At 43.0% G+C, this 16,802-nt stretch overlaps 2 protein-coding genes across 2 annotated transcripts; both read right to left on the bottom strand.

The window, feature by feature from the left end:
• Positions 1-5,462: 5,462 nt before the first annotated feature.
• On the bottom strand, positions 5,463-6,260 carry LOC124673437 (transcription factor MUTE-like). Its single transcript, XM_047209515.1, has 2 exons — positions 5,703-6,260; positions 5,463-5,588 (listed from the first exon to the last, which is right to left on the bottom strand). The coding sequence occupies exons 1-2, from the start codon at positions 6,252-6,254 to the stop codon at positions 5,463-5,465; spliced, it is 678 nt and encodes a 225-aa protein (XP_047065471.1). The 5' UTR covers positions 6,255-6,260.
• Positions 6,261-14,348: 8,088 nt separating this feature from the next.
• On the bottom strand, positions 14,349-16,457 carry LOC124673435 (probable amidase At4g34880). The gene is made up of 5 exons (XM_047209514.1): positions 15,945-16,457; positions 15,572-15,786; positions 15,256-15,492; positions 14,914-15,115; positions 14,349-14,738 (listed from the first exon to the last, which is right to left on the bottom strand). The coding sequence occupies exons 1-5, from the start codon at positions 16,455-16,457 to the stop codon at positions 14,349-14,351; spliced, it is 1,557 nt and encodes a 518-aa protein (XP_047065470.1).
• Between the last annotated feature and the right edge of the window lie 345 nt (positions 16,458-16,802).

Genomic DNA, 16,802 nt, shown 5'->3' with positions numbered 1-16,802 from the left:
GATCTCCAGGATGAACAGTTCCATCCCCTTCATAGCGGTTATCCACAACACGTTCAATAATTTTCATAGGTACTTTATATGGTATTACTTGCTCACCTGGCGTCTCATCTACTACCGTTGCAGTAGTAGTAGATTTCCCAAATAGAAATTCAAGGGAGGATCTCTCCATAATGACTTATAGCAGCAAGCAGAAACAAAATCAGCACGTACAGTAAAACTTTCCTTACCAATTCCACTTACCAATAGCGCTTCACTTCCCGGCAACGGCGCCAGAAAATAGTCTTGATGACCCACAAGTATAAGGGGTGTATCGTAGTACTTTCGATAAATAAGAGTGTCGAACCCAACGAGGAGCAGAAGGTGTTGACAAGCAGTTTTGATGAAGGATTCACTGTAAATGCTCACAGACAAGTATTCAGGGGGTTTTGATATAGCAGATAAATAAAGTACAAGTAAATAAAATGCAAGAGAAATAATTGCAGCGAGTGGCCCAATCCTTTTTAGTACAAAGGACAAGCCGGTTTGTTTACTTATAATGACCAAACGTTCTTGAGGACACACGGGGATTTTAGTCTAGTGCTTTCGCTTCATACGGCTGATTAATCTTCATTGTTTTGATAAGTGTTGTGTGGGTGAACCTATGCTAATGCACCGCCCTTCCTAGGACTAATACATACTTGTGATTATACCCCTTGCAAGCATCCGCAAATACAAGAAAATAATTAAGATAAATCTAACCACAGACCTTAAACTGCGAGATCCCGCTATCCCTCCTGCACCGATATACTAACGGGGGTTTAGGTTTCTGTCGCTCCGGCAACCCCACAATTAGAAAACGAAAACAAGATGTACTCCCCTAGGCCCATAAAGGTGAAGTATCATGTAGTCGACGTTCACATGACACCACTAGAAGAGTAACACCACAACTTAAATATCATAACATTGAATACTACTCAAAAATAATTCACTACTAACATTTAGACTTCACCCATGTCCTCAAGAACTAAACGAACTACTCACGAGACATCATATGGAACATGATCAGAGGTGATATGATGATGAATAACAATCTGAACATAAACCTTGGTTCAATGGTTTCACTCAATAGCATGAATAACAAGTAGAAATCAATACCGGGAGAGTTTTCCCTATCAAACAATCAAGATCCAACCCTAATTGTTACAGCGGTGACGAGATGCAGCGGTGGAGATGGCGGTGATGATGATGGAGATGATGGTGATGATGATGGAGATGATGTCCAGCTCGATGACGATGGCGATGGCGTCGATTTCCCCCTCCGGGAGGGAATTTCCCCGGTGGATTCCTGCCCGCCGGAGAGCTCTTTTCTCTATGGTGTTTCTCCGCCCCGCAGAGGCGGCTCTGTCAATTCTCCGTAACTCCCCTAGGCTTAGGTTTTCGGGGCGAAGAAGTACACGAAAGAGAGGCGGCCAGAGGGGGCTGTGGGCCCCCTCCCCACATGGCGGCGCGGCCAGGCCAGGGCCCGCGCCGGCCTATGGGGGGGGCCATGGCGGCCCCTCTCGGCCTCTCCTTTTGGCTCCCTTCGTCTTCTGGAAAAATAGGATTTTTCATGTAATTTCCGTCAATTGTTGATCTTCCGAAATATGGTGTCCCGACGGTGCTTTTTCCAGCAGAATCCTGACTCCGGTGAATAATTCTCCAATGATCATGAAACATGCAAAATAGGTGAAATAACATAAGTATCATCTCTAAATATGAAATATATCAATGAATAACAGCAAATTATGATATAAAATAGTGATGCAAAATGGACGTATCAGGGAGTTGTATTCCTCTTTGTCCAGACCATGCAGAAGATATCCTAGTAGCTCATCATCTCCAACAGGTTTTCTAAGAGCTGAAAGTTCAGACGCAAAACCATTCATCTTGGTGTAGTATTGATCCGCCGTCATGGTAAGTTTCTTAGTGTCATTGAGCTTTTCCCGCAGGTGTTGTGCCTTGGTACAGGATGCTGTTTTGAACATAGCATTGACAGCAGCCCATGCCGTGGCTGTAGTGTCCATGCCAAGGACATGAGACAGAATCTCCGGCGACAGCGAATTCAGAAGGAAACGCAGCACCTACTGATCTCGGGCTATCCAAGCCAAGTATGCGGGATTTTCCACCTGCACCTTCTTCCCATCCGAGTCCTCTACTTCAACGGTCTTGGCAGGTGCACAATCGGAACCATCGAGCATGCCCATGACATTGGTGCCTCAGAACGCTGGAACGATCAGGGCCTGCCATAGCAAGAAGTTGCTCCTTGTGAGGGGTTGTGACGGCGGGCTGCCCAGGGCAGCGACCAGGGCTGAGGTTGATGATGAGGAACTCATGATTTTATGTGGGATCCGGTGGTGATGACTTCAGCAACAGCAAGAAACAGCAAAGAATCTGGCGATCGCGGCTCGGTGAAGCAGCAGCAGGGGATCGGGTGTTTTATGACTCTGCCGATCACGGCGGCTGGGTTCGGTAGCGGCTCGAGATTGGAAGTTCCTGGCGATCGCGACGGGATCGGGGTTTTGATTGTTGGCTGTATGATTGTTTGGTTGTCTGTGTGTGTGGCGGCGGCAGAGATGAACTCAGCGGCGGCGGCGGTGTAGATGCTGTACGGCGGCGGCAGCTAGGTCATAGGAAGAGTCGCTCTGATACCATGTTGACGATAATGGATCGAACCGTACTTGAGTCCATACGGGTTACGTGTTTATATACCAGGCACAAAGGTCGGTATTGTACTTGTACAAAGAGAGGTATTCGTATTGTAAATGATACGAAAAACTATAACCCTATTACATTTAGCAGGTATCACGTGAAATCGCCTATTTGTTAGCATGATTTTTTTCCACAAAACTACCTTAGGTAAACCTAGAGCTAGAGAAAACAATATCCATTGCCTTGCCCACGAAGAACATGGTCATTGTCAACAAGATCCTATCTCCACTAATTAGACTGACCGACTTACATACGAGATATATGATTTACCATGGTCTTCACAACCTCCCACATACACTTATTTCAACATATGAGATATTCAAATGCCATGCAAATCACACCGAAATCTCCACGATGAGCAGACCAATTGATGAGCTTGCGAAATAATTTATATTGAACTCTTATACTTTATTATAATTTATGTATTGGAGAGGTTTTCACCACTATGATTTTCTTCTTTGTTAGTTTTATTAACCATAACACAGGGTGTTCTTTGTTGAACATTTCTAACGTCTATCAATTGAAAATACATTTGATGTGCTAATTTAAGCCATACTAATATCCCTTTTACACCACACACGTCACAAACCATACTTTTCCTCCGGGTGGTACCTATATTTTAGTATCCTTAAATACCTCCATAGAGTTCTAGAGAACTCATTGAAAATTATTTTCATACAATTTTACTATGTGATGATGCGCTTGTAAGGAGCATGCCATCGTATCATTCACATTGCTATTTTACTGGTTTCTCTGCGGTCTACTTGCATGTTCTACTGAGTTCATCAAACACATTGTTAAAGTACTTGTTCACATTGCTAAAGTCGTAATTGCGCACTCTCGATTTTTTTTAGCCTCGCTTACAACAAACACGAATTAAAATACGAGCATCCCCACCCCCCACCCCAGCAATGCTACACTTACGGGATGTATGTTACGGGATGAGAGTTACGGGATGAGGTGAAATAAGCCGGTTGGTGCAAGATTAAGGAGGAGGTGGGCCACGTCTTTTCTCTTGACTTCAGAGCAAGCCACGTACAGCCCGTAAGTTTATCCCGTAAGTGTAGCATTTTTGCCCCCCACCCCCCACCCACACCCTATTGGCCTGACCCATATAGACGAAATCAAAGCGTCCAATGCCCTGCCGGCATCCCATAATCAATTGCCCGAGCCTCAAGTAGTTAGAAATTTACCTTTTGTTGGAGCTATATATGTTACTTCAGTTTCCACGACTAATTTTTGTTCACATGTGTAATGGAAGTTACAAATTGATATGTACAACTATATCATGTGACATACTACCTCCGTTTCAAAGAATAAGACGCCATCGTTTTACGTGTTTTTTGTTTGACTAAGAATTATTTTAAATATATAAAAATTATTTGTATGAGATTAGCATCACTAGAAAGTACTTTTCAATATGAATCCAACGATACTTTTTCGATAAAGGGAATATATTAATATCAGAAGATACCAATTACACCCAACCTCTGCAACAACGCAATGTCCTAATAACATTACGCATGCACACAACCAAAAAAGAGAAAAATAAAACTAAAAAATAAAAGCCCCGCTACAGTATCCCATCCCTAGCAACAATAATACATCCACCACCAAGACAATACCTGAAATTCGGACTCTTTAAAAGCAACGCCTCCAAGAAGGGAACAATGCACCAGCGCCGTCGTCGCCCGATCAAAGATCTTATGTTTTCACCCTGAAGATAGTCTCCGCTCTCAAAACAATGCCTTCAACAAGGACATTGCCAGGCACAACCAGTTAAGGCCATACCTTGGGTTTTCACCCTGAAAGGTAAGACTCCGAACTTCACATGTGCTGCCACCCCCACTTCCATACCACTATTGCGAAGTCCGGAACACCAAGCAAGCCCTCAACAGCGCAAAAACTTGACCTCCATTAGCTAGTCCTCTAAATCCGGCCTTCATGATATTCTCTTCTTCCAACTTCACCATGGATCAACTGTCACTTGGTGTCCACACAGAAAAGAGCTTCGCGCATCTCACCCTCCAAAACCAAACGGTCGGAATAAAAACATGGGTGCGCACGACCGAATACCACCGATCCAGCAAACTCCAGGCAATAGAAGCACTATAGCAGGGCAACAGAATCCAACGATACTAATTACATATAATATAATTAGGATTTTTTGACTAATTTTCATAGTCAAAGTTCGTATTGGAATACGCGTGCGCCTTATTTTTTGAAACGGAGGTAGTAGTCTATATCATCCATCGGCCACATCTTTTATTTTGCACAATCATAATTTTCGAATAACCGTAGCCAATTGTGTGATTGAAGTCGTCGGTGCGATACTAATGATAACATTTGCAGGGTTGACAGTTTTATGTAATACTAGTACTATGGTACTATCGTAGGGATACAATGTGCGCACACTCTTACTACTTTTAGATCTCCCGTTTGATTGTTTAGCGATGCATCTTTGTATGCCTTATTCATTTGAACAGAGTAAGTAGCGAGTCCGAGAAAATGCCACCAAACTAATTTTCACACATGAATTACATTTCAAAACAATACTATTACAAGGGTTACATGGACCTTATATTTCGCTTGCAAATGAGGAAAATATATAGTAATACTTTTGAGATAAAAGTAATATGCAAATTAGGGGTCTAGGCGTCTAGCTAGACGAGGAGCATGCAGAAGTTGCATGGGTGTATCTTAATCATATAATTAGCACACAGAGGAGTGGTAAACTATATCGCCATGGATGGGTAGCACATGGAGAAGTCCGAATTAGGATCGGGCTCTTGGTAGCACAGGAAGGTCTGCTGGACCTCGAAGGCGAGATCCTCCACGCTGAGCTGGCACTCAAGACCAATCTGCAACAATGCAACAGTAGAATTAATTCACTGAAGACAGCTGCTTGAATGCATGGATGCATCCATGACGCATGCAGAAATTTAATCCGCTGATGGATGGAGTTAGTTACGTACCTTGAGGACGAAGGAGTGGAGGACGGTGTCGTCCATGGTGCTGATGTTAACCTGGAGCACCTCGAGGTGGAGGCTCTCGAGCAGCGCGACGATCCTGGCGGCCTGGCCGGGGATCCGCCCGGATAGCGTGCGGAGCATCACGTTGGCGCCGGAGATCCTGGCCTCGACGTCGGCGGCTGGGGAGTTGCAGCAGGCGGCGAGCTCCTTGACAGCGCCGAGGCCGAAGGGCGCGAGAGCGGAGCTGCTGTTGTTGCTGCCGTTGCTGCTGGGGGAGACGTCGGAGGAGGAGCCGACTCCGGCGCTGGTGGGCGTGGAGCAGGAGAGGAGGGAGCGCGGGCTGGGGCTCGGGGTTGGGCTGCAGAGGCGGCGCTTCTTCTTGGCCTCGAGCGCCTCCAGCACGGTGTGCAGCTCCTTGATGAACTCGATGGCGCCGCCGATGATGGAGGCCTGGTCGACGCGCTTGATGTAGAAGGCCGGCGTGAGGGCACGGAGCACCTTGAGGTGGTCGTTCATCTGCCTCCGCCGGTTCCGCTCTACCGCGATGTGCGACATCTTCTCTTCCCTGGGCTCGGTCGATGGCGTCGCCGGCGTTGGGTCGCAGAGGTAGCGAGCAGGGCACGTCGCCGGTCGGACATATATAGACACGCGGGGAGGCGCGTGGCGACGCGGATATTTAGCCGTGCGCGCGTTGGCGCGTGCATGGGAATGAAGAGCGGATGGCTGGATGCGTCGTCGTACGTGTGAGCGCGCGCGTGGTTCATTTAAGATGGGGAAGCATTTGGCGCGGCGCTGCCTGCGCCCGTGACAGGGGGACGTACGGACGGATCTCGCCTCCGTGGAGCGTGGGGGCTGTGGGCCGAGTGTTCATTCAGTTCAGCGCCAAGGATAACTTTGACGGGTTTTACGGCACCACTCCACCAGGAACAAAGTGAAATTACAGTCTTTCCATGTCAGTGACTTCCTCAACTCAACTGGAAAGAGATGAAAAGTGAACTATTCTGAGAGTTTAAGGTCCGTTTAAACTAAAATAGGACAAAAAGTGAACTTTTCAAAAAATTCAAGGACAGGAAGTGGATTTTCTTCTACTGAAATCATTAGAAGAAGAACCATTGCACTTGCACCGAGCCATACATGGCAGTGAGATAACAATCAACCGTCATTAGGCCTTCAATGATCAGGATTCCTCAGTTTAACCGGAAAACACACACTCCATAGGCTTATCAGAGAGTTCAGGCCGATGCCTCCCTAGCGCCGTAAGGAGAACTGAATCAATCCAGTTGAGTTTGGCGATATCTTATGGGCCCATTTAGGGTTCCTTTGATTTGAAGGATTTTTAAATGATTTGTGTAGGATTGAAATTTCTTTAAAGGCCATCTAATTTGTAGGATCAAATCCTATAACACATAATCCCATAAAAATTGTAGCTTATAGGTTAGACCTCATGGAAAACTCGTTCATGACAACCAAATAAACTTTATCGGATGTCCCCGAAGGGACCCAAATAAACTTTATGTTCCCATACGATTCAAACTGGCATGACATCCCAATCACACATAATATCTATTCTTATAATTTTCTTATACTACAAATTAAATGAGTCCTTAGTCAGCTAGCTAGCTTCCGCTCGGAAATACTAGCACCTAAGCACCATAGCGGACGATAAGGCAAACTCTACTTGCAGCTTAGGGCAATAGAGCGGGAGCCGTTTGCTCCTTCCTAAAGAGTTTTCACGATGGCATGTGCCCATTTAGTCATACTTGGCTTCTATCCCCCTACCCCACCCCAATTTTTCCTGTTTAAGCTGTGGAAAATATATTCGTAGTTTTTTCTTGTTTAAATGCGATAAATATTGTTATTGAAAATAGTTCAATTAACAATAATATCCATATAGATAAAAATGAAAAAGATAAATTATATTTTTTTGGAAAACCATTCAAAGGAGATACATGTTTCTAATGAAAAATCGTTCAAATAACATAAATATTCATATTTGAAAAATGTTTGAAATAAGATAAATATTTTAAAAATTATATATAAGATAAAATGGACTTATTAGAACCCGTTCAAGAGAGTGAAAGAAATAATTTCCAAAAAAAAGATGATTGATAAAAACATACTCCATCCATCCATAAAAAGATGTCTTACATTTGTATAAATTTGGATGTATCAAGACAAAACCAAGAAACTATTTATGGATTGAGGTAGTATATTTATATGAACAATTTCTAAATCTCATGAACACTTACTTTAGCTTTGGAAATTTTCACATTTTTCAAAAATAAAAGATAATACAGAGTTTTTTAATATATGGTTTTTTTGCTCTACAAGTGGAAATAAAAATTATAAAAAATGAAAATATGAAAAAAAATAGGAGAAGTTCTACCTATTATATTGAGTCGCATCCAAATGTGGCCCATGAAAATACAACTTCACAACAAGCGGCAAATAGGCACCCACGCATGATATGAACTCCTATTTCGCTAGGCTCGGCCCATTGACCATTTGCTTCATTTCAGTTTTATCGTTCCCTTGGTTTCATTCCTTCCGTTCTTTTATGTATGTTTTTGTTTTTTTTCTTTTCCTATTTCTTTGATTTTTCATTTCATGCATTTTTATTTACCTTTTCTAAACGGGATTATTTTTCATGTTTTTTTTCATGAGAGATTTGCACAACTAGTAGTTGTGATATGATTCTATCACTTATCATTGTTGTGTGTATGTGTACCGAATGTTTGTGGACAAATCACAAGGAAAAGAGCGAAAGGGAGGCAATATGGAGAACTTATAGGCAACAAAACTTGGCCATTTCAAAGTGGAAACGAGTCATTTTTCAATCACAAGACAATAAAGATAATACGTAGATTTTTAATATATGATTTTTTCCCTACAAGTATAAATAGAACAATAAAAATAAAAAAATAAAAAAAAAGAAAAAAAAAGACGTTGTACTTGTTATATTGACTCGCATCCCGATGTGGCCCATTAAAATACAGCTTCACACCGGAACGAAATGTCCCCGCAACAAGCGGCAAATAGGCTCCCACGCGTGATCGGGACTACTATTTCACTAGGCTCGGCCATTAACCATTTGCTTCATTTTAGTTTGATCGGTCTCTTGGTCTCATTCATTTCTCTTTTACGTATGTTTTCTTTTCTTTTTATTTTTTTCATTTTTCTTTGATATTTTTACTTTAAGCATTTTTCTATAACTTTTATGAACGGGATTATTTTCCATGATTATTGTTTATCAATTATTCTAAAATTTGTTTCTCTTGTACCCGTGTTTTGTTCCACAATTTTGAAATTTTGTTTCACTATATTCATATTCTTGTTCCTCCCATCGCCACGATTCGTTTCATGGATGCCAACATTTTATTCCAATTAGCTTTGTTTTATTTTCTCTCATGATTTGTTCTAGGTTCATTTTCATTCTCTATTTTCAACTGTTGTAGAGCACATGTAGATTCATTTTGTTCCTTCGGGCTATAAGTTTTGCCTCGACTGACTGTAGTATGATTTTGTTCCATGTAGTTGAACTTTCCCTTTAGATGAGACACATGTTCTTTGAAAGCTATTGTTTGGTTCTACCGATAGTGGTTGCTAAATGGTTTACATGTACTATTGACCAAAATGTTGTTCCACTTAGATTTTATTGCCTTTGCACTCATGATTTGTTCCACAATTGTTATATTTTGTTTTCTATTTTCTACAATATTATTCCAAGTGGAGACTCAATTTGTTCATTCATGTTATATTTTTTCCATTCTGATGAGTCCAAAAAGCGATATATTTTTCAAGACATAAACATATAGTTTTTTTTAATCTCATTACATGGTCTATATAGCTCTGATTATATCATAAATTGCATGATTACAAGTAATGCTTCATTTTCATGAGAGATTTGTACAACTAGTAGTTTTAATATGATTTTATCACTTATCTTTGGTGTGTGTACGTGTTTTGAACGTTTATGGACAAATCACGAGGAAAGGAGAGAAAGGGAGGCAATATGGAGGATTTACAAGCACCAAAACTTAGCCATTTCAAGGTGGAAAGGAGTCAATATTTTTCATCACAAGATAATAAAAGATAATACAAAGATTTTAATATATGGGTTTTTTTTGCTCTACAAGTAGAAATAAAAAATAAAAATAAAATATGGAAAAAAGATAAAAAGAGAAGTTGTACCTATTATATTGACTCGCATCCAGATGTGGCCCATGAAAATACAACCTCATACCGGAGGGAAACGCCCCCGCAACAAGCGGCAAATAGGCGCCCACGTGTGATAGGGACTGCTATTTATCTCAGGGTATCTCCATTGAACACCTCAATCGGAGTTCGTATGAAGAGATGTCGCCCAAATTACTGCAGGATCCTAGAATATTTAACAACCAGTGGTACGATCACCACGGCCGTACCGTATGGCCGTATCATCCTCCGTCAGGACCGTTTTGTCAAACCGAACAACATTCGTGAAGGCCCGAAGGCCATATCTGGTGCGGGGGTTACCCAGAACACCAAACCAAACTCCGTGAGGCCATATAAGGAAGGAAAATGCTACAATAAGCTCATTCACATCTTGGCACAATGGAGACCTGTCGCCATGCCACCGCTGTAGATGTTCACCAACACCACCATCACACCATTGAAGGGAGAAAGATAAGGAGACTTGGGAGAAGGAGGCACCGACATCGATCTCCAACAACACCATTATCTTCCATGCGCCTGGTAGCGATTTCTCCGTTCATCTTGTTGTAATATAGAACTTTATTGTGGATTTGCACTTGTATTTTCGTACATTCATATGCTTTTCATGTCATTGTCATGATCGTTCCTTGTATGTGAGTAGCCTCTTTGTTCCTAGGGAGATGGGGAACTGATAACCTACAATTACTATATAACAAGGTTATCGTAGTATTTTCACGGGAAGTATCTCCCCAAGTATATCGTCCCACGAGAGCGTTGCTTCGATCCTTGGAAAGCACTATTACCTGCAACTATGTTGTCACATGACGCATGCATCTACCTTTCACACTCAAACCATGGTTTGAAAATAGCCTATTCTATAAGTTGCTATGCGTTTATTGTAAATGAAAAGATAGTTTAAAATAAGAAGTAACTAAGAAAAAAGTGAAACAAAGTAAAGTAAAACTGAAAGTAAACTAAATAGATTGTAGTTGTATGATTTAATGGAATAAAAGACGGTTTCTAGGCTTTTGGTCTCACTAGTACACGAGGGGCGAATATATGTGATCCACTATTATACAAGAGATTGATTAGACAAAGAAATGTTCCTCTTATGATTACCGGGCAGTCACACATGTGGGCACTTTGTCCAGTACTCGCGTGCCTTTTGCAAGACAATAGTACACTTACGGATCAAGGGATCTCGTGAACTCAACTTCATAATTCATATACATGGTATTAGATCAACAAAATATACTAACTTGACGCATTAGATCATACCTTGGCCTAGAACAAGATCAATTACACACACATTGATTAATTATTAAACATAGATAAAAATATCATGAAGGTCATAACCATGTTCAATCTTACAAATGCACGTGATAAGGAGGGAGATAGGGGCGTTGACGAAGACGGTGATGAAGGTGTTGCGCGTGGCCGAGGGCCTGCCCCCATTGCTTGGCGGCGCCTCCTTCTCCTGCTCATGCTTGGATGTCTTGGTGGTGTTGAAGATGATGTAGGCGGCAGGGCTTCACTGTGGTGATAGTGGATGAAGGTCTATGGAGGCGGTATGAAGATTTGTATGAGATTGCTTCTTGTGGAGGCTCTCCCTCCTATATATATACCCAAGAGGGATATTCAATGCCTTCCAACCGACCTTAACACCTAAGTAAAGTCTAGGAGGGCGTTTTCGTGACCGAGGACGTGGGTACAGTCAGCCGGTACGGTCATGAATGACCTTACCACGGTCGTTAAGTTTGTTGGATTCAGCAGTAATTTGGTCGCCATTTCTTCATACGAACTCCCGTTTAGGTGTTCTTTAGCTCGTTGAGTTTGCTCTGACAAGGGTTACAACACAAATGCCTTAGATCTTCATTATCTTGTGCTTAAAAAATTAGGATTTTCTACCTTTAAAATAGCTAAGTTCTGGAGTATGTAACTCCTCCATATTGCCTCCTCTTGGCTCCTTTCTTCGTGCTTTATCCATAAAGGTTCATAAAACCTACACACACCAAAGACAAGAAAACGTGATAAAATCCTAATAAAACTACTAGTTGTGCAAATCTCTCATGAAAATGAATCAATACTTGTAATCATGCATTTAGAGCATAGTCAAAGCTAGAGAGAGAGAGAGAGAGAGAGAGCATGTAATGAGACAAAAAAAGTGTTTGTTTATGTAGTGAAAAACACGTTGCTTTTTGGACTCATCAGGAACCCTAGCACTTATATGATTTAAAATAAGTATTTATGTTGTTTAGTTGCAATATGTGAAAGTGGTGGTTGTCTTTGGTGATGTTGTATGTCGTACACCATGCAATATTTGCCATTAGGGAGAATGAAGGAAATCGTCGTTAAGCATGGTTGAAGGTACGTGGATGTATAGGTGACAACAATCCACGGCCTCTTCCAGTCGTGTATTAACGAGGAGTAAGAGTTATACAAGGGCATATGGCCATAGCCACATGGATACCCTTAATTATTGGACCTGCGCAGCATGCGATGGTAGAAGGTAGTCGTTATAAGGGGTGTGAAACAGTGCTTATGGGAGCACCTTTATTCGAGCCTCTCCTCACTTCGCAAACATGTAGGAACAAAAATATTGAATCCTAATCAACATAGTACCCATGCCAGTGGTGAATCGATGTTTCCCTGAGAGTGCCTTTTATTACTTTGTAGTTATATTAATATCATTCACATGTTCTTAATTTAATTATAGCATTTAATTTACATTTTTAATTATTGTTCTTATTCATAACTTCTTTAAACTATCTGGTTGATTACAGTAGTTCTGTGACAATCTATAGAATAGGCTATTTTTTTAATAGGGTGTGAACGTGGCTACATTGACCACACAATATTTGCTGATGTTAAGTCCTTCAATAGCCATGTTGTGCTGCAGAAACAAAGCCATCACATAATTGTAGTGTGTTTTTGTTCCATGCAGTCTAAATTCTTGTTTCTCATATAGGCTCGACTTGTTCGTAGGACTTTATAGTTTTGTTCCGCCTGTAGTTGTCGCGAATTGGTTCGTATGTACTATGATAATTAGTCCCATACTTCGTATCAAGAAAATTTTAACATGTGTACCTTCCACTCCAACAAGTACAAACATGTGGGATGAAAAATAAACGAAGTAAATGGAAAGAGGTCGCACTGTGTACGGGCTTGTATTTTAGTTTTACTAGGATTCGTGGGTTGTTTGCACCCATCCATCACCCCCACAGACCGTGTGAAACGAGCGCTTTGTATGCTGTGGGCGCCATGGAGGAGGACCCTTTCACGCAGTGCAAGGATGCAGCTCCTATTTACCGTTTTAGGTGGGTGGGTGGGATGGGTGGGGTGTGTGGGGTTAGTTGCCCCTGCCGATGAAGGGTTTCATGATCTGCCCACTAACAGCTAGTGCTTTTATAATATTTTTAAACACTAGTTTAATTATAAGAAAAACTTTGTTTGTGAAAGCACATGTGTTCAAATATGTATATATAAAAATTTCACGTCTACCTAAATAAACGCATGTGTTTTATAATTATATATATAATACATGATGTTAAAAGTTCATACATATCAAAATCAATGCTTTGTGCACCTTTTAATAATCATTTATTACAAGAATAAAATCAAGCTAATAACCCAACAAAGTAGAAAAAAGTAACCAAAGCGCAGGAAACATTAAAAAATATGTAAGAGAGCACACATAAAAATGGGGTGATCTTCTGGCAAAAGCCTTCCGGCAAAAGCTTACCATTTTTGGCAATACATATGAACTGGGATTCACTCGGGCATGGAAACCGCAGTTTCTATTTTTTCTTTTGGGCGAAATCCTAGCACTCTAGCTCCATCGACGACGACACATGCGGGTATTGGGACCCTCTTGAGTGTGTTGTTGTGGCTAGCCTTTCCGCATTAGGGCTCCGGGTGAAAGCCATTGACCCTAGTGGTCTTGGTGACAATGGCGCCTGTTGCGTCATTATCTTGTTGGGGACGTTGTTGTGGAGGTCAGGTCTATTTAGTTTCACGGCGCCTTCTATGGCAAACTCGATGCTTCTTAGTTTTTATTGTTTATCTTAATTTGCTTGTAAGCGAAATCTCTCATCAGTATATATCGGTTCAACCATTTGACTTTATTTATAAATCTAAGCCAAATACCTGTTTCGAGGAGGAGAAAGCCTAGGGATCTGTTCCAATAGTGTCAAAATTTTAGACTAAAAAACTCCATGTTTGAGAATGCAACCGGAAGACGGTATCTACCGACAACACAACTGAAGATTACAGATAAACTTGTACTAATCTCAGTACATTTTTTATTCTTCCAATAGGCAAAGACTATCTTTGGGCAGCAAAGTGCCCAGTTTGTAAAAAAGATGCTACAAGTTTATCTAAATTTAAATGTATTAAAGTTTAGATACATCTAAATTTAGATAAATCACTGGTATGTTTTTATGGACAGAGGCAGGACTAAGGAACGAATCTGGTTTTAGCCGCCTCGGAAGCGGGCGCACACTTTGGTTGCTTTCTTACTTTGGTAGCCTGCTCGAAAGCATAAGCCATCTCGATGAGTCTTGGCTCATACCCGTGCAGGCCGCCAAAGCATATGCCGAAGGGCACCCCCGCCTCGGCGTACCCCGCAGGCACAACGATGGCTGGGTGTCCGGCGATGGCGAGAAGGCTGGAAGCGGAAGTGTCGGGCGTCACGATCGCGTCGAGTTGCTTCTCCTTCATTAGCTTCTCTAGCCCATTAGCGGACAGCTCCTCCAGCCGTTGTATCGCAGCTCTCTCCACGGATCCGATGCCCTGTGTCTTCTCGGCCGCGATAAGGTTGCCCTGCCCGAAATCTTCTAGCCTCTCCTGCAGCAACATGAAATTGTGAAAAGATTAAGTACTAGATAGTAAGTCTCGTCGATTGCCCTTATGATTCTATAATTTCTGTTTTTCTGATAACCCTTTATTCTAGAATTTTTTAACCTATAATAAGAAGTGAAGAGATGGAAGATTTTGCATTCAGTTTCTTGTGTGTACTTACCTCTACAGGGTGCGCATTGTTGAAAGCTATGATGTCTGCAAGGGAACGGACAGGGGAGGACCACAAGTCTGCCAAGTACGCGTTCAGGTATAGCTTGAACTCTGCTAGTATGGCGATCCACTCGTTGGCACCAATATCAGCCAACAGAGCAGTCAAATTGGTCGCGACGTCAAGATTCTCGATCACCACGGCTCCATGTTCCCTTCAGCGAAATCAAGATTCAGTTCAAAACAATGATTCTGTTAATGTTCATGTATATGGGTCTGTCACTGAAATTTGAAGTTGCAGAGACTGGGGAACAGTCTCCTTTTCATAAAAAGAAGTGAAACTTCAAGTTGTCACCTCATTGTGGTGAAGTGCTGGTTGTACACCCTCAATTGAGTCTCCCCACTTTTTTGAAAGAAACCATTAAGGACGCCGATTCTCTTGCCTCTCAGCCCATCTTTCTTCAAGAACTGCATGTAGCCCCCAGATGGGATGTACTTGGATGCCGCTCGGGTGGCCGTGGCGTCGAACGCATCGTAGCCGACAATGGTGTCCAGCACCGTGACTGCGTCTGATACCGTCCGGCACATTGGTCTGCATTTCGTGTCCGTGGACAGATTGGAACCTCAACCCACAACTGAACATTACCAAAGAGAAGAAGAAGAAGAATTACCCAACGGTGTCCTGCCTTGGGCTGATGGGAACGACACCGTACCGGCTGGTGAGCCCGACAGTGGGCTTGATCCCGACCACGGAGTTGAACGATGACGGGCAGAGTATGGAGCCATCGGTCTCGGTGCCCAGCGTCACCGCAGCCATGTTCGCAGCCGCCGCGACGCCGGAACCTGCGCTCGAACCGCACGGGGTGGACGACAGAACGTACGGGTTCTGCACAGTTAAACTCAGCATCGATCCGTAAAGGAAGGAACTCTCAAGTTCAGTGATCTCGAGCGTACGTTAGTTTTGAATCTCAGTTTGAAAAACAAATCGTCCAATATGCGAAATATTGATTTTCATTAGTAGAAATTGAGTGCCAATTTGATTACCAGCGTCTGGCCGCCGCGGGCGCTCCACCCGTTGTCGACGCGGCGGATGTTGCACCACTCGGTGGGGTTGGCCTTGCCGAGCACGACGGCGCCGGCCCGCCGGAGGCGTGTCACGACGCCGGCGTCCCGCCTCACCACGGAGCCGACAAGAGCCAAGGAGCCGACGGTGGTGTTGAGTTTATCGCGGGTCGCGATGTTGTCCTTGAGAAGGACGGGGATACCGTCCAGCGTACCGAGTAGGCGCCCGCCGGAGGTCCTTCGCCTTGCATCGGCGGCTCGCGCTTCCAGGAGCGCGTCCGGGTTGACCTCGATGACGGCGCGCAGCAGCGGGTTGAGGCGGCTGATCTGGTCCAGGTAGAACTGGACGAGCGCCGCCGAGGTGAGGCTGCCGTTGGTGAAGCCGAGGTGGATGGCCTCCACGGTGGCCTCGTGGAACTCGAAGCCGTGTGACACGCCGGCGCCTGCGACCAGGGCCAGGACGGCGGCGACAACTTGCAGCCGCAGACACGCCATGCTAGCTTAGGTGAAGCGCTGAACGGTTCTATCTAGTGCCTTTTTTTTTGTGTGTGGATTGGCTGTCTAGTGCGTGCTTGAATATTTTTCTCGTAGTCGTACCATTAATTTCTCAGATCTCCATCGGCGATGGGGACAACACACCTATCACTTCTGTAAATTAAACAAAACTGAAGCGACAATCGAAACCCATTTTCCATTGCAAGGATTACTTTAACCTATTTCAATCAAATTCTCATGTTTACTTTGACTATGTGCATTTCCCATTGCAAGGATTAGTTTAACCAGCTAGTATGTTCCATAGTGTTTTTTCGCCTCTAAACTTTCTCACGCTACAAAATACTC

The sequence above is a fragment of the Lolium rigidum genome, chromosome 7, assembly GCF_022539505.1.
Source record: "Lolium rigidum isolate FL_2022 chromosome 7, APGP_CSIRO_Lrig_0.1, whole genome shotgun sequence".
NCBI classification, from domain to species: Eukaryota; Viridiplantae; Streptophyta; class Magnoliopsida; order Poales; family Poaceae; genus Lolium; species Lolium rigidum.
The sequence above is the reverse complement of the archived record's forward strand: the minus strand, read 5'-3'. Positions and strand labels throughout refer to the sequence as shown.